The 25,416-nt window shown below is 39.4% G+C and overlaps 2 protein-coding genes across 3 annotated transcripts in view; one reads left to right on the top strand and one right to left on the bottom strand.

Annotated features, from left to right (window-relative positions):
* CHST7 (carbohydrate sulfotransferase 7) overlaps positions 1-7,019 on the top strand; it is a 29,728-nt gene extending 22,709 nt beyond the window's left edge. Inside the window, exon 2 of the transcript XR_008841775.1 lies at positions 6,607-7,019. The gene's annotated coding sequence lies outside the window, so the exon portion shown is untranslated. The remainder of the gene's footprint in view (positions 1-6,606) is intronic.
* SLC9A7 (solute carrier family 9 member A7) overlaps positions 1-25,416 on the bottom strand; it is a 68,077-nt gene that overhangs the window by 3,730 nt on the left and 38,931 nt on the right. The window contains exons 8-16 of one of the 2 annotated variants that reach the window (XM_056505794.1): positions 24,190-24,295; positions 23,769-23,857; positions 23,542-23,655; positions 21,124-21,235; positions 19,610-19,763; positions 14,127-14,186; positions 9,486-9,549; positions 6,853-6,935; positions 3,625-3,730 (exon numbers count right to left, since the gene is read on the bottom strand). In XM_056505794.1, coding sequence (XP_056361769.1) covers positions 3,625-3,730; positions 6,853-6,935; positions 9,486-9,549; positions 14,127-14,186; positions 19,610-19,763; positions 21,124-21,235; positions 23,542-23,655; positions 23,769-23,857; positions 24,190-24,295 — 888 coding nt within the window. The remainder of the gene's footprint in view (positions 1-3,624; positions 3,731-6,852; positions 6,936-9,485; positions 9,550-14,126; positions 14,187-19,609; positions 19,764-21,123; positions 21,236-23,541; positions 23,656-23,768; positions 23,858-24,189; positions 24,296-25,416) is intronic. The other variant, XM_056505804.1, reaches the window with a different exon arrangement.

Genomic DNA, 25,416 nt, shown 5'->3' with positions numbered 1-25,416 from the left:
TGTTGAACAGACACTTGAGTTTCTGAGGAGCTCTTGGAAGCATGATACTGAAAGAGGGGGACACAGGCTTTATACTACATGGCAAGCCCTGACTCAGTCTTTGCTGGTTTGTCCCAGGGTGCATTTACATGATCAGCTCCAGAGAAAACACTGAGCTTTCTCTCAAGGTAGTGAACAAACATTGCCTTGTACAAGCCAAGGTCCACTTATTTGTTTCCATTCTGAATAGTACTACCAGCAGCATGGATTTTATTTCATTTATTTCCCCAGAGAACACCCACGAAAAATCTCACGTACTGTATAGATTTACTATGCTTGCAAGCAAAGAGTATGGGTGAATAAACCTATCGTGCTTCATGCAGCATGTACAATTTTTTCAAGAAAGACAGGAAATGTATCCAAATAGATCCACAGAGACTTGAAATACTCCCAAGAATAACCCTAAACAGGCCTCTGCAATCCCCTACGGTTCTGTAGGAAAAGCTTCAATTCACTCAGAAAGCAGTTCTGAACGACACAACTTAAACTGACACTCTAGAATGGCTAAAGACCTGAATCCAAAACTCTGCAAAACCCTGAATTTGCTCTGATGTGCTGACCATAACCTTGAGGGACCTTTCTGCAGACTATCTTCTTTGTGGTAAAAGCTGTTCGTGCTCCTAAGAATGCAGGAACATTCTGGAGATGCTTTTTTTATTATAAAAGCTTATTTAAAATCAGTTACTGCTTACAAAGCCAGTCTTTTTTGCCTCCTAAGACAATGTAACAAAAAGCACAGGCAAAGTAGGATGCATGTGCAAAGTGCTGGCAGTCGTCACAAATGCTGGTGGTGAACACAACACAGGCACCACAGATAACAAAACTGGCATCAGAAGTTCCTTATCTTGTGGCTCCAAAATGAAAGCATCAAGTACCATGCATGCAAAATATATTCCAACTCAAACCTGATGCTCCTTTTAGTTCCTCTCTTTCTCAGCTGAATTTAAATTCATCAAGGAAACTAAGTAATTTTTCTGTGAAGCTAAAACCACTTAGGAGGGGGAAGGGGGAAGCCTGGCTGAACAGTTTTCTTATCCATTTTGAGAGTTATCTCCTCCAAATCAAGTTTCTTCACTGTGATTGCATATTTATAAATTATTTCAATTCCTTCTAGTTATATACCAAGTTGTCATACTGTGTATGTGCAATAAATACACTTTAAAAAAGTGTGGAAGAGCCCCAAAACAAAGAAACAACAACAAAAAGGGATCCCCAGGAGTGCTTCTTTCAGTTGGAATAAATGACTGATAGAACAGAAAATTACTAAAAAAATTCAAAGGACATTTTTAAAAAAAGCAAAATAACTGACCTACATCAGTTTGGGATAAGCTATAAAGCCCTGCCAACTAGTCATGCACTGAAGATAACACCAGAAGAGAAAAATAGTGATTAAAATTATAATTTTCAAAATTTAGCTTCTAACTGCAGCAACTTTTCATGCTTCAAATTCCAACTTGTCTGGGTTGGAAACAGCCTAGTGCACAGCCTTAAAGCAGTGGGAGAATGGCAGCAAGGAACAGTAACATCATCCCTGGAAAAAATCCACTGTACCTCACCCCTGTGGGCTGACTCAGAGCCCTACACATACTCCATGCAAATTGAGGCTTAGAGGACATGATCTCATGCTGAGGAATAAGTTGTGGGTGGGCTGCATTGTGGGATTATTTGACTTTCAAACTTTCAAACCCCTCTTTGGCATTTTTAATTAAAAAGACCTATTCCCACTTGTGAGAGAGTGAGAGTGAATTTTAAGTAAGGGTGTGATAAAGTCAGAGAAGGTAAAAAACCCCAAAACAACAAAAGCTAAAAACAAACAATCTACAAATATACAGTCAGCATAGCCACATACTTATTGTTTTCTTCTCTATATAGATATCATAACTCAGACATGTACCTGGAATGAGATCCAAGATTTAATACTTGTTTGGGAGACAAATTTCAGAGCTATGTTATACTTTATTAAGTATTTTCAGAGTTTTTTTTCTTGTTTAACTGAAAATCTTCAGTCTTTAATTCTCACAGGTATAGCATTTAATTTTCCTGGAAATATCTTACAAAAGCACTATTCCAAGAAGTTTGTCCCAACAAAGACATGGCTGTCTCTGTTGCTTCACCTGCATTTAATGGAAAGGCAAAAAGATTCCACAGCTTATTAACCAGTAATGAAATGTCATAGCCATGTGCTGTGGCAAACTCAGCCATGTAAAGAAACAAAAAGACACAAAGCAATAGCAGGGTCCAGAATTCTTGAAAGAAGCTACAAATAAACCTTCAAAATTATATTCTTTCCTAAGACAAATGCAGCACTGCCCTGAAATAGGAACAGGAAAGAGAATACAATAGGAAAGTTCCACACTATACACCTTAATGAAGTATACAACCTTTCAAGCATTTTTAATGAAGTTAATGTCCTGTGTGTATCACTGAGCCAATCCATTAATAATAAGTTTCCACATCTGGTAGTAGCCAACAATGATGAGTAATGAGGAGAAAAAAAAAAGAAGAAAAAGAGCCAACTATAAGAGAAAATGAGAGTCAAAGCTTACATGCTCACTCTGGTTAGATCCTCAGTTACTGGACAATTACTCTCATAAGATCATACCTAGACAGACATATGGGTAATGCACAAGTGGACTAATAGATCTGATGGATGCCTTCCAATCTAGACATGTTTTAAGACCTCCAGTGCCATTGCAAAGATGGAAACTAGGCCAATTTCTTGCATTACCATAGTTCAAATGGGCAACAGGTGTCTCAAAGTTTTCTGAAACTTTTCCATCAGATACAAGTAAGATGCTAATGATACCCAGAAAGAAAGGTAGGGAAAGATTTCAAAGCTGCAATTAGAATTCATTACTCTCTAGAGAAGGTCTTGAGCATAGAGATATTAATATCCCAGAGAACCTGCAAATTTGAGATGTCACACATAGTACTATGGTTTTATTTACAAGCATCTTATGAAAAGTTGTAGATTTCAGAAGTACTGTAGATAAAAATGGTAAGTATCAGGATCTTACAAGAGTAATAAGAGAATAAAGCATTAATTATTGCAAGACACAGCTGTAGTGTGCTGACACAGTGTAGTGACCTGCTAGACTGAGATAAGTAACTGATTAACAGTTTATGAAATCTGATCTCAGATTTTGCAGTGGAAACAATGAGGGGAAGTGCTACCACTTTTTTTTTCCCCAGCTGAGTATATGTGTCAATGACATCTCTAAGGAGACCTTGAAGTTTAGCAGCAACAGGCAAAGAATTCTGTCCAAAAGTCCTGAGAAAGGACTGAATATTTTGAAGTGATTCACTGAACTGGGTTACTGACTAGGCATGTAATTTCCCCATATCTTCAAATGTAACTTTTCTAATGTAATATTTGAACAATAAGATAATTCCTGATCTGAAACAACAGAAGCTTTTGCCACAGGGGAGAATATCTTAAATCTTTCCTGCCTAGGAAAACCAGTACTTCCTTGCAGTATGTCTATCAGACCAGCTGAAACCAGGACATTACCTGAAAAGAAAAAAGACAGATTTGCTGAAGTTTAATAAATAAAAAACAAAACCAAGAAGTTTTGTTCTACTTACATCATAAACCTGGGGGCTGGTCAGACAGCGGGCTATCAGGCCACACCAGCTGGGCAGCGTTGTGGTCAACGGAGGGCCACTGTGAGTGAGAATTGGTTTTAAATAACTTCAGTAGTTAAGGAAAATACACCAGTGCTCAAAAACCACTACTGAAAATAAAGAGACAATTGTACATAGATGTGGTTCTGCCTTTGAACTATGATATGCAGTAACTGTACATAAAACACCCTCTCAACATTTTCCCCTTGATTGTTTGAAGGGCAGTTTCTTTACTCACTCATCTTCTGCAAGGACTGCTAGCTAACTTTCTTCTTACAAGTTTCAAACAGTTGCAATGTTTCCAGCCTCTGTGGTCTCAAGTAAAAAGGGGAAAGCAAAGGTGCTTTAGTGTTGAAAGGTCCAAGGGTATTTCTGCTCTGAAGATGGGAGCATGGTGTCAAGGTTGCAAGCTGTTGGTAGCAAGGTGACATTCCTGTGTGGCTTAATATAGAGAAATAAGAAATTATGTTCTTTCAACGTCCTCAAAGCAATATAACCACTTGATCTGCTGGTTACTGAGCCACAGAGATGTAACCAGAGATATTACCCTGGTAATGCTCACAAATATTTCTGTAGTGCACATACATTTACCACACGGAGCCTCAGAAAGGTGGAGGGAAAACTAAGCAAGAGCCATGAACCACAGTGTTGAAGGAAAGCAGTGCTACCTAAATGGCACTGAGGAGATGTGGGTGTGGGAAAGGAAATTGTCTTTACCCCTATTTTACAGGTCTATGCCCAGGCAAATCCACACTTTTCACATGAGTACTCCATGCTGATGATATGACTGAAAAAAATAACCAAGAGTCAAAATTTATGTCTCTGTAAAAAAGCAGCATCTTGATCTTTACTAGCACATGAATCAGTCAATTTTATCTTAAATACAAATCTATAAGTTACAGGCATTCTAGTTGCTTTCTTAGGCCTCCAAGCACAGTAAGAATCTAGTCCATTTGTAAACAAAAGTTTCCCTCCCAACCCATTAAGATGCTTAGGGCAAAGAGGGGGTTAAAAGGGGGCTGTCTTAGCAGAGCCTGGCATAGCTGTTTACTGGAGCAGAGTTATGTTTCCTCCTTTCCTCCTTCACTAAAAGTGTGGTTACACCCATTCCTGGAAAGAAACAAGCTCTTTGCCCTCGCACTAACCCAGGCTGCACACTGCCCTGTGCCAGACAGGCAGCAACTCAGCCATGAAAAAACAAGCCCATTTAAAGACATCTGCTACTTCATCAAAGTTGCAGTTTTCTCCATGTTTAACAGTTGTGGGTGAACCCAGGGAACAGACAACAACATTATGTGAACTCTGCATTCCAGAGGAATTAAGTTCCCACTTATCCATGCCTACAGAGCTCTGGAGCACTCTTTTCCATCACTTTCTTGCATCTTTTTCAAGTTAAGCTCTCCTGCATAGAGTGAATTTTGAGACAATCTGCCTTGCTACCCAGAAACCAAGTGAATGCACCAGCAAAAAACCATTTTGCCATGGATATAGAGGTGGCAATTCTAAAGATTATCCTGTGTATACAATTTAAGCCCACCCAGCCAATGCTTATCCAACAGAAGAAGCAGATTTAACCATTTAACCTCCACATACAGTAAGACAGTTCTGCCTCTCAATGTGAGTTTTCCTTAGCACAAACTTCACAGAAACCTTTCCTAAGTATTGCTAGTCACCACTGGTAAAAAAAAAAAAAAAAAATAGGGAATGCACTGTTAGGATCCTTTAAGTTTCAGTGAAACAGGTAGTGAGGCTGTAATTTTCTCCAGGGACTCCCCCAGCCTTTGCTGCAGCTGCTAGGGCGGGACTGTTCTCTGCAAGCATCAGCTGAGGGAAGTCAGCATTGCCAACTACTCCTTTCATTGGGCACATCCCTTTTGTAAAGGCAGGGGAAGAGGACAGCTCTGCTTCCTTCTTAAAAAGACAAAAAAAGAAGCAGTCAGCCACAGCCAGAGCCTTTCATGCTTTTAGCACCAACGTCTCTTTTTTTAAAAATAAAAATTTACCTTGAGGCGCTTTGAGGCCAGTCACTAGAACTCGAAGAGCTGACTTGGAATTACAAATATTTATGAATATTTAAAATAGCACATACAGTCCCTTCTGTGCTTTGGGTCAGTACTACTGCATCTGAAAGCATTGGTCACAAACAGATTTTATCCCAAAGATGCAAGTGCTATTAGGGTCCAAACATTTTCAACATCCACAAAACATGGAAAGACTGTGCTCCAACCAGCCCAGCAATCTCTCATCAATCAAAGGCCAAGACTCCAGTGAAAAGGCTCACATGCAAGCTCCAAGAACATTAGGGCCCTATCACTGGTCATTGTGTACATTTAGCTGCCCCAGAAATTACTAGGAATTCAGTATTTAAATTTCTAGGAATTTAGTATTGAAATTTCTTTGGGTCTCGAGGTGTAAGTGACTTGCCATAGCCACAAGATTATCTTTGCCATTTTCTCCTAAGTGATTGTAAGCTATTGAGGAGCAGCTGTGACATAATTAATGTGTCATAATTAATGACATATTGATTAAGTAGATTTAAAAAACCCCAAACCCACAAGCATGAATTACAGAACAGCCACACAAAAGTTGCTCAGAATCTTAAACAAGGTTTCCTAAATAGTATAATAAGAGCTTTAAAAAGGTTGTACAGTACTATACATACTCAGAGACACTCTGCTTTAACACCCATAGTACCTTCTGGATATACTTAAGGAGATAAGCTGGATCTCATGTAGATTTTTAGTTCTAGAACTTCCTCTTCAGCAATCAACCACAAATTTTGGGGCTTCATCACAAAAGCAGAAAGCTCTTGTGAGTCGAGGCTTAGACATGTACAATGAACTGGAAACCTAGTTTGTGCCATGAATGTCATTGAAAATAGGAACAGATTAATAGAACAAATCAGAGGACCTGAAATAATTAATTGTCTGTCTTATTTTTTAGGAAGATTCTTCATCTCTGACTGGTTTCTGTCCTCCAGCAAATGTCACACACCCTGCTTTAGGAAAAGGAATGGTCTGACTGCTGAGCCAGCGAGTTCAAGCTTCAGTTCTGTGCCTTGACCTGTCAAATACTTGAGAGAGTCAAACAGGAGAAAGGACAAGTGCTTAAGGCTACATATGGGTACATGGAAAGGGAAAAAGTGAACATTTCAGGCCTTGAAACTAAGCTGTGTTTTCAAAAGGATACTTATGATCAAAGCTGTACCACAGCCTGAAGAGCCAAGCGCTTTCCTGCTTCGTCCTGTTCCTTCGCGCAGAATCTTGGCCATCCTAAAAGTAAGATAAAGACATATTCAATTACTTCAGGCAGAAAAACCCAGAACTTTACACAGTAATTCATAATATAATGTCCTGAAAAAAAAAAAAAAAAAAAAAAAAGAAGCCAAAGTAGTTCAATACTGTACCTGAAACACAGAAGAAAGCTGTTTAGACACTTGCTTATGCTGAGTTTATTTTCCCTAGAAGGACCAGAAATGACTGCAGAGAACCAGGATGTCTTCATTGCACTCAGGTTACCTAAACTCCTCTACCACCAAGTTTCCTGGAACCTAAAATCTTTTCTCACTGTTAGTATAGTAACAGATACAGAAATAATTTCCAAACTGACAAATAAGCCTCATTGATATTCCAAGACTGATTCCTGTTCATTGCTTGATTGGCTTCCTTAACTCTTGGTCTAGGTCTAACTCTAGGTTTGATGGTTTTTTCTTAAGCATTTTGCTTCCTTGGAAGAACAAGGGAAATTACCATATCTGATAAATTCTTAGAAACCTGATGAAATATATCACATTCAAAAGAAATGTGCTTAACAGAGAATCCATATAAAGATCACAATTGAGGGAGGTAATGAAAATCTCAGAAATGCGGGATCAACCTTGAAAGGGCTAACAGTATTAAATATAATCTCTTAACTAGCTGTGCTACAAGTCATCACACCAGCTGGTCTGCAGCTGCATTTGTTTTTACTTTTGTTACTGTTGGGTTTGACTGTTTTGCTTTGTGTTTTTGTTTTGTTGTTTTTGTTGTTCAGAGGGGGGGAGGTGTTTATGGCCAGAGGCCAGTGTTAAACACAGGAAAACAAATGAATGCCTTGTATGAATCATCTTCCAATCTACTGGAAAAGAACAAGACAGGATTAGACTGTGTACTTCTGACCTGCAAAAATCCATGATCCACCAAGAGTTAAACCTAACACATTTTCACTTCCTGCCCATCCCAAATGATATATTTTCTTTAACTGTGACATACTGCTAATCTTGGCTTGGTGAAAGAAAGATGAATCCAAAGGGAACTGACTAATGGACTACATTAGCAATGCAATGCACAGCTAAAGAGGGAAACAAATGGGTAAGATCTTTATGTTTACATGGGAAAAAGCAAACATGATATTTCCACAGCAGACACTGGCTGAGAACAGAATACCCATGCTCTGTTGCTCATTAAAGCAATTCCTCAATTACTGACAAGCTCAGTCTGAACTGGCCAAAGCCATCTTTCCACAATAGCACTTCCTAACCTTGGTTATATGCAATAATTGTGGCCTTCACTGTAAAAGGTGTTTTGAGGCCTGGACTTCTGGTTGCTTCCAGACAGTTAAAAAACAAAATTCACCCTTAGTGGTAGCCAGCTCCACCACTTCAGCATCTATTTTGTGTGCTGGACACAGGCTTTTACAAATAACACAGAGATGCCAAGTGCAGTTTCTGAAATGAAAGAGATGCTTCCTGAGCAAGTACCTCTTACCTGAACAACATGTAACAGGAAAAGATAAAGGAAGGATTGAAAAAAACCCAAAATAACCCATAACAAACCAACCAAAACAACAACAACAAAAAGAAAAAAACAAAACAAAACAAAACAAAAACAACAACAACCAAAAAAAACCAAGGGAGGAAAATACATTCATCTCTGGCCAGCCTGAATACCAGCATCATCATACAAAACTTGTTCCCTAAGCATCCTCTAGATCCAAAGCTGCCTGTCATTCAATTTCCTCAAGTAGGCTTCTACATAAGCAACCAGTTGCTGAACAGTGTCAAGCAGAACTCTGGAAGAGTGCAAGCCAAGGTCTGGACAGAGGAAACTCCCAGTTAAGCCTGAGGAATTTTTGAGTTATTTTGGTTTTTTTTTCTGGATCCTTCACTCCTCTTGCAAATCAACTTAAGTTTATAGATGAGCAAAACTGAAAATTCTGCTACGAACAACATTCTTCCAACCATCTTGTTTGCCAATAGCATATTTCAGGGGAAAAAAGTCAACTCTTGGGCTGTTACTGATGCACGGAAAGCTCCACCAAAGATTCACAGCAACAGTTTGCTGAATAAAAAAGGCAATTTGCCTGTGCTCTTTCTGCTTCACCAGGTGAGAGGTAGTCCAGGCAGGATCCAGCTGGCATGTGGTTTGGTATTTAAGAGTTGAGATCAGATTAGCAAACTTAATCTTGGATTCTAAGCAAGTCCAAGGGCCAAAATTTGGTATCATTTAAGGAAGAGAAGCCAAGAGTATTACCTCTGAACTGAGGAAAACTATTTATGCAGTAGCATTCTAAGAGCAAGCATGTTGGGTAGGTGGGGGAAAAGGAAAGTGCATTATTATATGGAGTATATTAGTATATTTGGAAAGGTTTGGGATTCCTTAAGTATACACAAAAACGTGACCCAAAATCACTGAATGTTTTTCAGTGGGCATTACTTGAATATTGCAAAGCAAAATCCAGCTAGGAGAGAAAGGTTTTATCCATGCAAACAACTTCTGCAGTTTTCTATTGTCTTAGTTATAAAATAAGATCAGCCTAATAGAGAAGTTATGTAAGTTACTTACTCCTTGTAAGACTTGAAAGCTGTCATTAGTAGGTGGAGGATCCTGATCTGGGTCAACCCCAACCCTACAGAAACATTAGGAAAACAAAGCAAGTGGTGTTACTGAGGGTTGCAAATGCTGTAAGTTTGGCAGAATGCATTTTAATAGACTTTAAGCACCCAGCAAAGCTGCACCAGAAAAGTTGTGAGAACAGATTGTGGAAGAGCTGCCCATTATTCCCCTGCAGTTACAAAGCTATAAACAAGAAACTTTTTCATTCAAGAAACTGCTTCAACTCTATGTCAGCATCAACTTTAAGTGCTTACCTTTGTGGCCAATTTTTTTAGAACACTGGAAAATACTATTTTTGCCTTAAAAAGTGGATGGCATCCTCTTCAGTGGAGAGTATCCCTCATGTCCAGCAGGAAGAAAACAGAAACTAAGGATAAAGCCCAGCCTAAACACTTCCTGCAGCAAATAACTGCCAGATAAACCTGAGAATGGCTGAAATATTTTAATATTTTAAAAAGACACAGGCACTCCAAGTTTTAAGGCACAAAATATTTTATAAAGGGTCACAACACAAATTTTCTGCAAGTTTCATTCACCTAACACAGCACAGCCACAGTGGACTAACAAGTGGCCTGTACTCCAGCCTCCCATCTGAGTGAGGCAGGGTTTGTATAATGAGATGGTGGGTATTGACAGAATAATATGTTAACAAGAAACTGTATACTCACTTCTGCATAGTTAGAAAGCATCTTATTACTGAACCATTCTTGCACATAGGGCTCCTATCCAAGATTGGCATTTAATCCTTGTAATTATGCTCAGGTTTTCCTGGTCTGGTTTGGGGGTAGACAGGACTTGTCTATTTTATATCCTATTTATGTCCTCATCTCTGTCATCTCTTGTAGAACCTAAACCTCCAACCTCAAAAGTTAGATAAAATTCTCAGTCTCAGATGTGCTGTGTTTTAGTTCCACCATGTTGTATAAGTGTGGGAAAACACATGCAACAGCCATTTCAGACAATAAGATTTTGTTAATGTCATCACTTCTACTCTCTTAGACGGGACTGAGCTGGTTTGGTGCCATTTCCTCATTACTTAGACTTTTTGTCAGCTATTTATAGCCATGGTGTTTATGCAACAGCCCTAAGAATCCCCAGAAACCAAGAAAGCCTTGCTGGTCAGACCATATCATTGGTTTGTCCCAGGGACACCATGCTTAGGTCAAATAAAAAGAGAACACTTTAAAATAGTTTCCAGGGCAGCATTTTCTGATAGAACAGTAGAAGAAGAGAATTCCTTGTGGATTCACAGTCAGCTCAAGGCCTCCCGTGAGTTAATGTAGTTCAGGGAAAATACAGAAGGCTGCTCTTCTGCAGCCTCATATAAAACTAGTGCTGACCCAGTCCTTTGCTTTTTTGCTTTTTTTCTGAGCCTCTTGTTCTTTTCTCATCACTTCCTTTTTCCACATTTAGAATAATCTCAAAATTTAGGCACATTTAGCCTGGAAATTCCTGGGCACTGACCAGCCTCAGAACTGAAAAGCTTCACCAGTTTAAGGATGACAGAATGGATAGATAGACTGAGTACTGGATTGGAGCACATGCTAAAATAAAACACCACACACAAGAGCTCTGAGAGCTTACAAGGGCTGAGATGTCACTGCTCTGGCTATCACTAAATGAGAACAGGATTTGGCAGGGAAACTGGTTATCTAACACAGAAAGCTGACAAGCAATATCAGGAAACAACTCAGTACAGTAATATATGTGTATACATAAGAGTATGCATTCCTTTATAAGTACACATGAAAATAAAATAAAAATATTTGTGGCTTTCCAAACTGCACATGGGGGAAGGTTCAGTGTGCTGAGCACAGCAACCAGGCTTGTGTAGCTGACAGTCAGAATGCAGAGTTCAAGAAGCTCGTTCCAGAAGATGAACATAGCTTGCATTCCCCAGATAGTTTTTACTCCCTGGGCTACCTATTCACTTCACAGTACATAAGAAGACCAAACAATTCAGTGTCTTGGCTTTTACTTGTCTTACAAGTTTGTACATTTGTTTTGAGGATTTTAACTGCCCTTAGGCAGGGGAATAGGGCTTAATGGAAGACCAAAGCAGGATAACCACACTGTCCAGTGGTAGTATATCACAGACCAGGAATTTGGGTTCACTGTTGTGCTGAAGAGGCAAAGGAAACTTTTCTATATTAAAATGGTTAAACTTTAGTAAAAAAAAATCATACTACAAATGTTCCTCTCAATATTGAAACAGTATATCCAGACTTGTCTATTTACATTTTTTTCAAAGTTATTCTTCAAATGAATTTATATTTTGAATATTTATAATTAATTAATTTCCATGAATCACATTTTTCTAAAAAATTTCACTCTCAAAGTCTGTTCCTCAGTTCAGAGATTAACACCAAATGCATTTCCATTTCGAATTCTCACAACTACTTTTTGTACCTTTCTAGCAATATACCCTTATCCTCTACTCTAGCATCAGTTGTATAGGAAGCTTTAATTTTTGGTAGCAAGCCTGCCTGTTTAAGTTTCAAGGTTAAATATCCTGATCTCATGACAAGCATCATTATTTTTTTGTGAGCCCAGCCCCTAGAACTCCTTAGAATTCCAAGGAAGGGTCATCTCTATCACCTGAAACAAAACAACACCAAAAACCAGTCAAGTCTGTCCTAACCTCCTTTACAGTGAAAAGAAGCACAGAAAACACTTAGTTACTCCATCCTTGCTTAACTACCTCAATAATTAAAAGTATGAGTAAAGCTGATGTATGTATGTCTTCAACATTGATTTTCTTCTTAAGCTGAAGAGAAAAAAAATCCATTTCATAAGCTTAATATAATTTAAAAGCTTCCTGTAATTTAAATGTGCTGCAAAGGTCAATATCAGCTCTCATTTATTTAACCTGTTTTATAAATTAAACTGTATCTCGATGGATTTACACAGATCCCCTCCCAGAGGTCAGCCTTGATAAAGCTAAAGGATGGGCTGTTTTGCTCAAACCCCATGGCAGAAAACAGTGTTTTATTGAAGAGCCACCTCTGTGATGGGGACTGAGGGGCACAGCCGAGGCCAAGGCAGTGCAGAGGCCAGCAAGTATCTTTGTTTTTCCCTCCACCCTTTCTGAGAGCCCTTTGCAGCAGGTTGTGCTGGGGATTCCCACACAAGTAAGTACAAATAAGTAACTCTTAAAAAGAAGATTTCAGATGAAGAATATGAACAGTCTTGTAGCTGTAACAATGCATTTTGTTTCAGTATTGGTGAAAAATCCATTTATTTCCCCCCTTTGGTATTTGATAGACACTTTATTCCTTCAGTACTGACAATTACTAGCATGTAAAATTCAGACACCTTTATTTCAGCCTTGGAAAGGTCATTGGAGTCTGTAGACAGGAGTATGCTATAGTATAGTAGAAAATAATAAACTTTAAGTATATTTCTTCAATCCTCCCAAATGAAAATTTTTTTTTAAAGCAAAAAAGCTTTTAATGTTTTAAGATCTGTAATAGCAAAGGGACTAATCTTGAGTTCCTAATGCCCAACAAAAAAACACAGCATTTCTGCCCTTAACTAATTCCTGGACTTCTTGGTCTTTGTCCCAGAGCTACAACTCCAGCATCACATGTGGTACAGGAGCTACTCAGGTTTGATCTCCCAAAACATTAATTCAGTATAATTCAATAACTTCAACAGTGTGGGAGAAAGTGGTTCACACACAAAACTGAACTAAGTGGATGGAAATGAATAGTAAAAAGCATATAGAACTACAATGACTTCTGATATTTCAGAAACTTTTCCAGGGCTCTACAACACATGGATGACAAGTTATCAAAATACCAGGCATTATTAGATTTAGCATGTGTAACTACTATGGCAACAGCCAAGAATGACTGCAATAGATAATAGCTCTCAGATTGCCTGTACAAACTAACACATTGCATCTCTGGCAAATCTAGTAGTTTGCTGGAAACCTTCAAGTGTGACATGAAAACTTTTCATTGCCCCACCCCAAAGAGCTTTCTTTCCATAAATATTCAGTGTGTTTTTATGTACATACACATACACACATATACATACACACCCCCTATAGATGTCAGTTAGATATTTATCTTATTTTAAATTCTCTAACCATTTATCTGTTCTAAAAACACCAAACCAGAATCCTACTCTTCTCTGGTTGATATCTCTCTATTTTTAAAAATATATCCCCAAAGAGGCTGGACTAAATAGTCTATGAAGTTCTTTCCAGCCTGAAGAGTTATACAAAATAACCTCAAGCAATGCTTAAGAACAACTTTGTGATTAAAGATCATAAGATCAAATCCATGGTTTTCAGCTCTCAAGTCTTCCAAGGCCAGAGATTCAAGTTTTGCTTTATTAAATATCCACACACAGAGTGAAAGAATGTGTTTAGTAGATTCATTTTTGAGACATGATGTGTGATCCACACCCTCACAGCCCAGAATAAGTGAATACTCTCAGAGTTGAGGAACATCTACAGCACCCTCAGAAAAGAAGCAGCCAGCAGCATGCCACATTATAGAGAAAGAGCACACACTCAGTGTTACAAAGATGAAAAAAGCCAAGCACCAGGTTAGTGTGGTATCAAGGAAAGCACAGTGTCACCTGAAATACAGCCAGTGGCTTTCACTCATCTCTTCCACCGATGGAACATGGTCACCAACTCTGGTACAGTACAAGAATGCAATGTGAGTAACAAAATGCTCATGAGATGGGGGCTCTACAGAGCTCTTCAGAAAAACAAAACAAACCAACAACAAAAAAAATCCACAACCAATCCAAAAAGACAGAACATACATGAATAATGGCAGAGCAATGAAAAAGTGACCAAAAAACCAAAATTAGCAACAGCAGCAATTTATGATTGACACATCCAGCAAAATTCTTCATTAGTTCAGATGCCAGCTGGCAACTCATCTGCATTAATGGCAGACTACATCCCCCAGAAAACCAGATTCAGTAGCTCTCTTTGGTGCTGCACACAGACAAAGCCAATCTAAGACAATTGCTACCACTTCAGACCTGCACATGGTCTGAAACAGAGAGAGACAGCACAGGAAGCATCACAGGAAGCTTTACATGTATGAGAGGGGTCACCAATTCTGCCTGGTTTCAGAGCACTCCAAACCAACTGGTAACAAGCACTAAATCACTCCATTGCTTTAACTAAAAATTGACTATCAATTTTTGATTTAATCTCCAGTCATAGCAGTCTGTTATCACTCTTCGCTTTTCCCTTTTCAGCTGTGTTTGTGGGGATTTTTTTCAGTGCAAATGAAAGCATTTTTTGTCTTTTTGTGTATTTTTCACATACATTCCTTAGCAGCCTGTGGGGTTATTCTCCCCCATATTTTTCCACAAAGAACAATATATTGCATATGTGAAATAAAAGCCCAGATGATCAGAAATCCAGAGAGGCCTCACTTCAGAAAAAGCAGGTGTACACACCCTGGTTGCAGGCTGACATCTTGACTAACCAAATATTTAAGGCTATAGCTTGTGATATGAAGAGCATGTACTCATCTAATCCTTGACTATCGAGGCAAATACCAGACTTTAGATAGCTTTGTTTTGGATTCCAGGTTCAACAGCTCTTTTCCCATGCCAACATACACTGCAGGTCAGAGTACTCTGCTCCCCAAGGCCATCACTGAGAAGGTTCTGCATGTACAGCAAAAACTAAAATTAAAAACTACCCAATAACTTCCCTTCAATGACTTCTTTCTCTTTCCTGTATCTTTGCCAAGTTAGTATACTAAAGTTTTCCCAGATGTCTGTAATGAGCGCAGCATTTTTGGAAAATTTTAGCTATTTTGGAAGAGTTCAATAGTTTCTCAGAAGATGGTTGAGAAAGATGAGAACTCCCACCACTATATTTTTAAAAAATTAAAACCCAATCCCTAAAACCCCCTGGAATTAGGAAAAGTTGTCTCCGGTTGTTTTTAGGCTGCCTTTGGGTATTTGTTCACTTTACCTAACCAAGACAATGACTCCTGAAACTGCTGGCTGAGGCTTGCCAGAGTTTGGCAGCTCAACTCATATCATCTGTGAGCTCTAGATGTGTCTCAACCCCACACCTACAGTGTCTTCCCCACTCTGTGGTGTGAATTGCTGTGTTTCAGAGAACAAGAGGAGAGAAAAGGAAACATCTCCCATGCTTACTTCCAGAGAAAGAGATAATTTCTTTTGTACTAAGGGAAAAGCCCAGAGGGGTTGGGCTGGAGGCTGCACTATTAAGGGAGATTTAAGACTGATGATGAAAAACTAGACATTGGAAAAGGAGGAAGAACAGAAAAACTAGGGAAAGACAACTGGAAGAAACAGTAGAGGAAAAAGCCCTCAACAGAGGGCAAGGGACTGCTCCTGTGTCTGTGCATCTTTCTTAAGCAGAGAGTGGCTGAAGGCAGTGAATGATCTAAATAATACAATAATGGAAACAGGCTGCAAAACAGGAGGATGAAAGCTCCATCAGGCATCCCCCACCCCAGTCTGGGGCTGGATCCCAGCATCAGCACTCTCCTCCTGCCATCCCAGCACACCCAGGTGTGGTATGTAATGCACATTTATCCTTGCACCACCCTGGGTGAGAGAATGGTGGATAACCACCAAGCCAACACTTTTACCACCATCACAGTTAGGTAGTTCACATAGCAGCTGGATGAGAGTTAATGTCTCCACCTTTCTTTTTCAGTTTGCTCTTTTACAGAAAAAAATATCACTACATAGGAAGCTCTTTAAAGATTGTATATGCAAGGTCAGACATAAGGCACTAAATATCTAATTTGGCATTGTCTGTGCATCCTTTATCTTATATGGTAAAAAGAAATGTGAATTATTTTAAAGTGTAAGGTATAATGCTTTGATATTTATAAAAAGGTTTCTAAATATAACTGAAATTACTTCATTAAAATAAGCAATAAATTCCACATATTGCAACAGTTTATGAAGGAGAGGAAGGCACTAATCCATGTGTTGCTTCATTCAACATGAAAAGAACAGGTCACTAACCTCATGTTAAAAATGGAAAACACATTGTTTTGCAACACAAATGCTAGGAGTTCCCTTTTTTTTTTTCCTGTGACAGATAAATGAAACAAGAAGTTAGCTATTTTTTGAAGAGAGGAATTTTGCCAGTGGTTTTGATTTACATAGCTCTCAAGTTGGCTGAAACTGTTAGAGCTTCAGCCAGGAAATTGTTTCTTTGTTTAGGTCTTAAAGGACGAGAATATACTTTTAATATCCAGGTCATGCTTTAGTTTCTACAAAAAAAAACCCCAAATCTACTACTAATAAAATGTAACTGTTTACCATTCAAATGCTTGGATATGTCTCACTGATAGTCAGCCAAGGAACTCCAACACGTTAGATATCATGGCTTTAATTGCAGTTTCTGGTGTTAGTTTTAATTTCCTAGGCATCAAGGGGCAGAAATCAAAAGCATCTAAAGATCCTGTTATTTTTTTACTCAGATTTTGAAGTTGTGACCTCACTTTTCCAACCAGTTATGCAGCAAACTGAAGTTAAGCCTCTGCTACAAACCATAGCTCCTTTGCTTAGCTGTGTATGAAAGCCTGGTCAGTGATCCCTGGTAACCTACCCTATCTGAAAAGATACCTGCTCATCTGAATATCTAAAATGTTCAGAACAGCAGGAGGAGGCAGAGAGTATTTTTGCCTATTTTCCTCCTTATACTGCTTTTTACTTTACCAAAACTTTTAATATTTCATATCATGGGAGGGAAGGGACCAACAGTGAAGTAAAGAGCCAAGCATGCATCCCAAATGCTACACAGCAAATGGTGTGGCCAGAAGGCATCATGTGCCTCTTCCTGTAAGCCCCAGCAAAGCAATTCTGGATGCCTGTGCCCTCTGCATGCACACAGCTGCTTCCCCAGGAACTTGGTGCTATCAAGCCAGGCTGACACTCCTGGCTGCAGTCAGCTCCCTGATAAAGGGATTTCTACTAAAATCATGCAGGCACCACCTTAAATAACCCACTTTGGTTTTGATGTCTGTCTTTGCTCCTCTGACTTGCCCAGACATGGTGCTTCTATCTACATCCACTCTGAGGAAAGGCCAACTATTTTGTGAGGCTTTGGTAATGGCTGACTAGCCTTCCTTGCTTCCTGATACAACTGGCATGACCTTCACATCACAACTGGACTCCTAGGAGTCCCCACAAATCCTGACATCTAAGTCCAACCTACACATGGCATTAATTTTCTACAACCCTTCACCTCATCTAAGCAAACCACCTTTCTCTTATAACATCTTTTCTGCTAAATAATCCTGTATGTGACCACTTGTTATTTCCAGCCTCTGGCAGTCAAATTTAATGGGCAAGCACCAAGGCTCAGAAAACATCCTAGGGGCAAATTACCTACTGCACAGCCTCAGGACTGCATCAGCACTATACACTCTGCTGCTGAGTGAGTCACTGGGACAGCATCTCAGCTTCACCACCTCCACTGACTAGAAGGGGATGGGAAAGAGATAACTGGCATACTTTAAAAATTCAGCTGGAAAATAATTTGTCCTTTTTTAAATCTGAAAAATCAGGATTTTTTCTTTTTTCTTTTCTTTTTTTCCCCAGCACAAAGAGTTCTAACAGCTGAGGGAACCTCACTAGCAGTTCCTAATTCTCGATCAGCTGCACACAGCCGCCACCTCCTGGCACAAATCTGATTTCATGTGGTCCCAGAAGGTGCAGATTCCATCTCCAACGAGCCAGCTGTAGGCAGACCCCTGAAGTTCTCCAAAATGTTTCCTATGTAGAGCTCCCTTGCTATATGTTATCTTTCCATTGACAGGAAAGTTAACCCTTTATTTTCTGTCAACCATGCCAAAAAAGTGACAGTTAAAATCACTGCTTACTTGCAAGGATGGGTAAATCTCCTCATAAAACTACAGCTAAACACTCAAAACTGTTGATGCCTTGGGTTTTAGCTTTTATATATTCAGCTTCAGTCAGCTACCCTCTGGTAGTTACTTCTCTAGGAATATTACCATAGTTTTTACAGCTGTTCTGCCTTCTTGGTCACACTAATGACTTTGGCAAATCTGGCCATCTTGAGGGGTAAGTCTGGAATGGATATGGTGTTAGTCCTCTCTGTCTGCAGGACCAGCTCATCAGCCAGGTTTATGGAGTCTCACTACTGAACTAACTTAGCTAAAGGGGGAAGTGCATAATCTTAGATACTTCCTGGTTTCTCTGGAGGAGGACAGGAATAAAAAAATCTGCTACCTCAGAATGATTTTGCAGTTGGCCAAGGGCTGGGCCACATGCAAGAATTCAGTCCTGTCCTACTGCTGATGACTGAAGGAGCCCTGTGGCAGAGGTAGTGGTTGATTGGACTCAGGGCTTGTACAGTTTGTTCTGTTTTAATTCTCCTCTATTTATCTTTGTCTCCCAAACTGCCAAAACTTCCAAAATTGATTTGTGATTCTCTAGCATATCTCTTGATAAATATTCTCAAATATGAAAGTACAGGCAGTCAAAAGTATTAAGCAGGATTTATAGTCAGACATCTATAATCATGCAACTTACCATTTTCACAGATCTCCTGAAAACAGGAAGAGACACACCAAAAAGACCAGCAGGACCCCATTTATCCCAGTTGATTAGATAACATCAGGTTTTGTTTAAAGTACATTCAGCTCAGCACCACCCAATAAAGAATCCACTGAGCTTAAAAACCTTAACAGGCCCATTACAAAGAGTCAAAACAAAGGGAGCAGTCTTAGTATAATATGAAGTTTATATGGGACTAGATTAATTCTTTATTTTCAATATAGAGATGCTTTATGAGGCAACACTATTCCATATCTTGCTGGACTGACAAAGACCTAGATACCTACTTGCAGAGCACCAGAGCATCTTTAGCCTGAATCCCAGCAGCATCAATACATTTTCTTCACCAGACTGCACTTCCCTCTATAAAATATCATGTTCTAAATACCTACATACATATATATAAATACCATGTTCTAAATGCTTCCAGCAAGCATCAAGTTCTATAGAACTATGCCAAATTAGCACAGCTGCCTGCTGAAAAGTGAAGTTTCCCCAGCACACAGCTGCATACCAACCTGATGTTCAGCCAGGACAGCATGGGGGTGGTACCTCCACCAACAATCCACACAGTGAAAAACACGATGAGCAGAGTTGTTGAGAACATCATTTGGTGGGAGTAGGTAGCAGTGTCTCGTATAGCCAGAGCAAATGCCATGGCTCCCCTGAGACCTATCAGAAAGGATGAAACAACACAGCTTCAGAAGTGCAGCCATGGCTGTGGATAGCACAGCACCTTCCTTGCTCCCTCCCACAAAATGTCAGGCAGAATGCACTGGGCTCCAGCAGGTTTTAATTTCCTTAGATTCCCTGATAAATTATGCCCTGGGATTATTTACAAGATGTTGTAAGTGTCCTGGTTTCCTATTACTTACAGAATCCATAAGTGCTGTGAAAAGTTGGAAATACTTCCAGAAACTAACGGGGAAAGGAAGACAGAAACAAACAAGTTGTGGACTACAGCAAAACATGTAGTCAGTCAAGCAGCTCCCTGAATCCAGATGAAAATTCAGACTTTTCCAGCTGAAATGTGAGTTCTTGACATGACGTTTTTATCAGCTAGAAGAATATTCTAGTTAATTACATGGTCACAGGCAGACTCCTCTACTCCCAGTTATAAAACTTCATTAGCAAGAACAAGCCATGGCATCAGGCCATCTGCAGACTTCTTATGTAGAGAAGTCATAGGATGGTTAAGGTTTTAAAGAACCCCTGGAGTTCATCTGGTCCAATTCTCCTGTTTGAACAACCCCTGCTCAATCTGCAGTGAGTTGCACAGGACCACATCCAGATGGCTTTTGAATATCTACATGGATGGAGATGTCACAACTTCTCTAGATAATTTGTACAATGCTTGGACATAGTAAAAATGTTTCCTGACATTCAAACAGAAAACCTCATGTGTTCCAGTTTGTCCCCATTACCTCTGGGCCTGGAAAAGGGCACCACTGAATACATTGATAGAGCCTGGCTCTATCCTCTTTATAGCCTCTTGTGTACAGAGGATTGCTTGGAACTTCTTGAGGATGTGCATGTTTAGACACACAAAACATATTTTGCCTTAAACTGCAAATTTAAAACAGTCATTTGTGTGACAAATTATAAGGCAATTTAAGTTGAATACCTTTGTCCAACTAAGTGGGAAAGGGCACCCATAAATACACTTTAATTTTCTCAGCAGGTATCTGTTTCTGCACAATGTGAACATCATCTCAGCTAGAAATAACCTTTTGGAAGAAACACATCCCAATTCTCCCATGTCCTTCACAAACACTTCAAATGAAAATGTTCTATTCCCAACATGAGGTGCTGCCTGCAGCAGGTGAGCAGGTAGCATGTCAAGATGTCACCCACCCCAGACATGGCACACTTTCTGTAAAGGCTGAAAGATCCATGATGGCATGCTGCAACAATCAGTAAGCCTTCCCTTTAGGATGTGTGAACATGGATCATAAAAACAGAAGATAGCACAGTTGATTGCTTATGAGCTAAAATGAAGACTTTTTGCATAGCCCAGAATTTTTGCTCTTACCTGAAAACATCATCATATGCTGAAAGCTCCAGCTGATCTTATGCCTTCTGCCCAAATTCAACAAGAAGGAGAGGGGGTAGATATGTGCAGCTCTGCCCAAAAATATTGCAACCTGTTTGCAGCTGAGGGTTAAGGATTTCTTTTTCCTGAGGCATGCAGTTTTTGATACTTGGCTTTAACATGAAGCTTTTGTTTTATTAAGAGATTTACACCATGATATCAAGTGTTCTTCCTATAGCTGTGTACCTAAAGTGACTCACAAGCGATTCAAAAGTGATTGCACAAAATGTAAAATTTTACTAATACAACTAACTTTTCAGATTCACAGTGAAATTATACCTATTATTAAAATGACCAATCGAACAAATAAAGACTTGACTTTGAAAATTCAATTTTGAGTTTTGAAACAACAGAAATGCAGCTCTGTATACAGAGGGGGGAACCAGCTTAAGACTAGCAAGTGGCCACCCCATTATGAGTCCTGCAGAGGCAGAATCTCCTATTGGCTAGCAAACACCAGTAGAGCTACTAAGAATACAAACACAAAAGCCATTTGTCAGCACTAGAATGGAGTTGAAAAAAGAATAGTGAAAGAGTGTTGGAGAAATTCATGACAGTAGATGGTAAGCACCCTCACTGTGGTGCAAAACATCCAGTGGTTCCAGGGAAGAAGCAGAAAGCATTAGACACTCTCCATGGTAAAAGGAACACTTTGGAAAAAACTAGAGTGGTGGGCTGAAATCCTATAAAATGCCATCACAGTCAGAAGCCAAACAAACACTGATCATTTGCTGCTAGGATGGGAACATTAGAAGAAGAATACATCTCCCATGGAAAAGAAATAAAGAGAATATAAGAGTTCTCAACACCACTGGGTTATAGTCATAGCTAAAGTAAAGCAATCCTGTCAGCAGGGCATATCTCTAGGAAAGACAGATTTTGATATTACTTTGTACAAAACCCTCATGTAACTATTCCAAGCAACTTTTATACCAGACTCTTTGAGGACTACAGACATCAGAAGCCATCAAGACTAATGTATGTAGGAATAATAGCTAAGATTTTGCCAAGGATGTTGAGGCTCTAGCTCTGCCTTTATCCAGCCTTTCACTTTCAAAAACTGGTGATGTCCCAGCATTTCACCCCTGCAAGTTGTTAACTCAATGGGGACCACAGATGTTGAGTAAAACATGGGTGCTGCTACCAGTTGCCCTCCTCACAAAGGTAGAAAAACATTCAAGAGGCAACAGAGTTTAAGTGCAGTGGTAGAAGATGTACAAAATGTACTAAAAGGCAAGTAGGTAGAGAAACAACTTCTGAAAACAAACCCACGGCAGACAGCACAACTTGAGAGAAGATGGAAGGCCACACTAAGCATGAAAAATTGTATTGCTTAGTATACCAGATGCAACTATTCTGTTCATATCTTTATCCAATGTCTGCAGACCTCTGGAGCATTTCTTAGGTCAGAAAAGTAGATGTGGGGTGACATAGGAGAAAATGTATTACTGTTCCAGAAGAAAGTAAATTGCTGAAGGAAAATAAGACAAATGTGTTAAATTCTGAGTAGTACAGAAAACAGTAGAAAGAAGAGAAAACAAGTACATCTCATACATAGCCATCTTTATATGCCCTTTCATGGGTTTTTAACTCCATTTTCAATAGCTCTGCTCCTACAGCAGGCAGAGGGAAATGAAGACTGGAAGACTAGTTCCCATTTCTTCATGCATACTTATAGCTCTGCTGAATTTTCAAGCAGCCAGGAATACAGTGAGGGGAGAGTTACACAACCCATTTGAAAAGGAGCAGGATGCAGCTCTACATGAGTGTGACTACTACAAAGTGTTCACTTGTGGGGAATTTGAGAGGCATATACCAGAGACAATGGCAGAACCTTTAATTGTGTGCCCTTCATGTCATGATCTGCACCCCATCTCAGCTCCTTTCTCCTCCCATCACCTGAGATTCTGCTCTCTGGGGCATTGCTCAAAGATGATCTATTTACCCACATCCCTTTTTATGTATTTGAAGTTTGTTCCTTACTTTCTCAAGGAGCCACTGGAAGTGGAGAGAAAAATAATTCCTTTTCTAGGTCTCCAAAGCTCAAATATGAGAAACAACACAAGCAGTGTTGGCTGCCAATGGCCAAAGCACACAGTAAAGCACATTCATTCATTTATCTAGTGAAATTATATGACCTCCAACATTCAGGCACAGAGCCAAGAACTGTGTGACACACAGGCCTTAGGGCTTTGATGCAAGGTGTAACCAAAGATTGTTCTCAAAATTATTGTGCCTGCACGACATTAGGGAAACTCAGGCCAGCCACCATTCTCTATTTGGTAAAGCCAACAGATATCACAAGTTCTTGAGCACATAAGACAATAGAGAAACCTCACACAATGTGAAAAAGGATACAAAAGCTCCAATAATGAAAACTGGGCTGAATATGTGCTTCTGGAAAGTAAACAGTGCCAAGCCCATATAAGAAAATATGAAGTTCTCAGCCAGGAAGTGCAACACCTCAAAGAGCTAGAGAGAAAACCATCATATGTTAAAGGCCAAGTAAAAATTATGCAGTAAAAACAAAAGTACATGGATTACTACAGCAATGCACTGTAAAAAAAGGTAAAAGACATCCTTGCCTGCTTAGTGCGACTTCTGGACTCAACAGACAAGTTATTGTATGTATAATGTGCCTGGGTAATTCCACAGAAGAGGACAGCCACCACACCTGTGAACAGAACCACATGGAAAAATCAGCCTGTTTACTGTCAGCTCACCACTCTTTCCCTTCACAAGCTCCATTTAATTTATACATCATTCTTAACCTTGAGATTTTATGACTCTTCCATTGAATTGAGTGAAATACCAGGTTGGGGAGATGGTGTCTGAACCAAACCATTGCCTTTGTTGCCCAGTAAGCTGCAGCTTACAGAGTGCAAAAAAACCCCAACAACCCAGCTTGAAGCACAAACATATTTTCCTTTGAAAAGCTTAAGTGAAAATGTGGAAAAATTACTTCTGAGATTAACTTCCCCATGTGCTTGAATCCAAGAAACTCACCAGTAAATCCACAAGCTTCTGCAAGCAGGAAAGTGCTCCAGGACATCAAGAAGAAGAGAGCTGTTTCCAGCAGGGGGAAGCAGTGCAACTTGGTAAACTTTGTCACGTTAAGTCATTTGTTAAGGGATCAAAAAGAAATCCTTTGGCTTCTCTGTTCCCAGGATTTATGAAACACACTTTTAGTACAATTTTATGTACTAACATCCCATGCTTGTCAGAAAACAAAAGACTTTTGATGCTGAAAAATGCGAATTCCAATATATCAAGGCAAATTTCAGAATCAACTTGCAACAATCAGTTTTGGATATTTTTGCTGTATATCCATGACAAAGTGTGGCTGCACCTCTTAGAGGTAATATTATCTTATTCAATGATTCCCTTTGAAGTGGTAGCAAGGAAGGGATATATATCTGCTGTTCCTTTTAGACTGTGTGTGCCTTGGCTTTTCAGGGGATTGGTGAGGAATTGATATTTTGTTCCCCCTGCCAACCTCAATTAACAGTCCCACTTCCACCTTCAAATAAAGCACAAAATGCATTCAAAAGCATTTAATTTACAGAGCTGTTATTGACTACAACAACCCTAAGATAGGAAGATTTACAAGAATTTTTCTTCTCAGATTTGTTAAAAAGTCTTTTCCAGCAAGTGTTGCTACTTCAGTACTTTTAAGGCAAAACAATTGCTGCCTACAAAATATATTTCCTCTCCTTGTGCTGATGTGTTTTAGAGAAAAAGCCAACTCAGAGCAGCTCAGCCTTTTAAAGGAAAGGAAAAACAAGTTCATCTTGCAGAGGAGAGCAAAACCTGAGGAACATCAAAGCACACACTGAATTAACAATTCATACAGCTACTGAAGAAGCAGAAGAGATTTCAGTAGCATTAAATTTAGCTCTTCACATACCACAAAAAAAAAAAAAAAGTTGTTTACCTATATATAGAATCTTTTTGGTGTTTCTTTTTCCTAAGCACTGGTCTGGCAGCAGGTAAATACTGAACAGCACACACATCTGAGGTGCAAACAGCAATGCACAGCTCATATGGAGGCAGTCAGTACCAGCTCTCCACTCACACCTACTTCTTGCTGACATTCTCTGCTGACTTGGACTAGGGCAAACATATACTCCAGACACACCTTCAGCCATGACCTTACTTTGTCAGAAGGCTGCCTTCAAAACAAAGCCTAGAGTATAATTAAAAAAAAATTATTTTCTGTGCTAGCATTACACC

Source organism: Oenanthe melanoleuca, chromosome 1 (genome assembly GCF_029582105.1).
Source record: "Oenanthe melanoleuca isolate GR-GAL-2019-014 chromosome 1, OMel1.0, whole genome shotgun sequence".
NCBI lineage: Eukaryota > Metazoa > Chordata > Aves > Passeriformes > Muscicapidae > Oenanthe > Oenanthe melanoleuca.
Note: the sequence above shows the minus strand (reverse complement) of the source record. Positions and strands in the feature narration are given on the sequence as shown.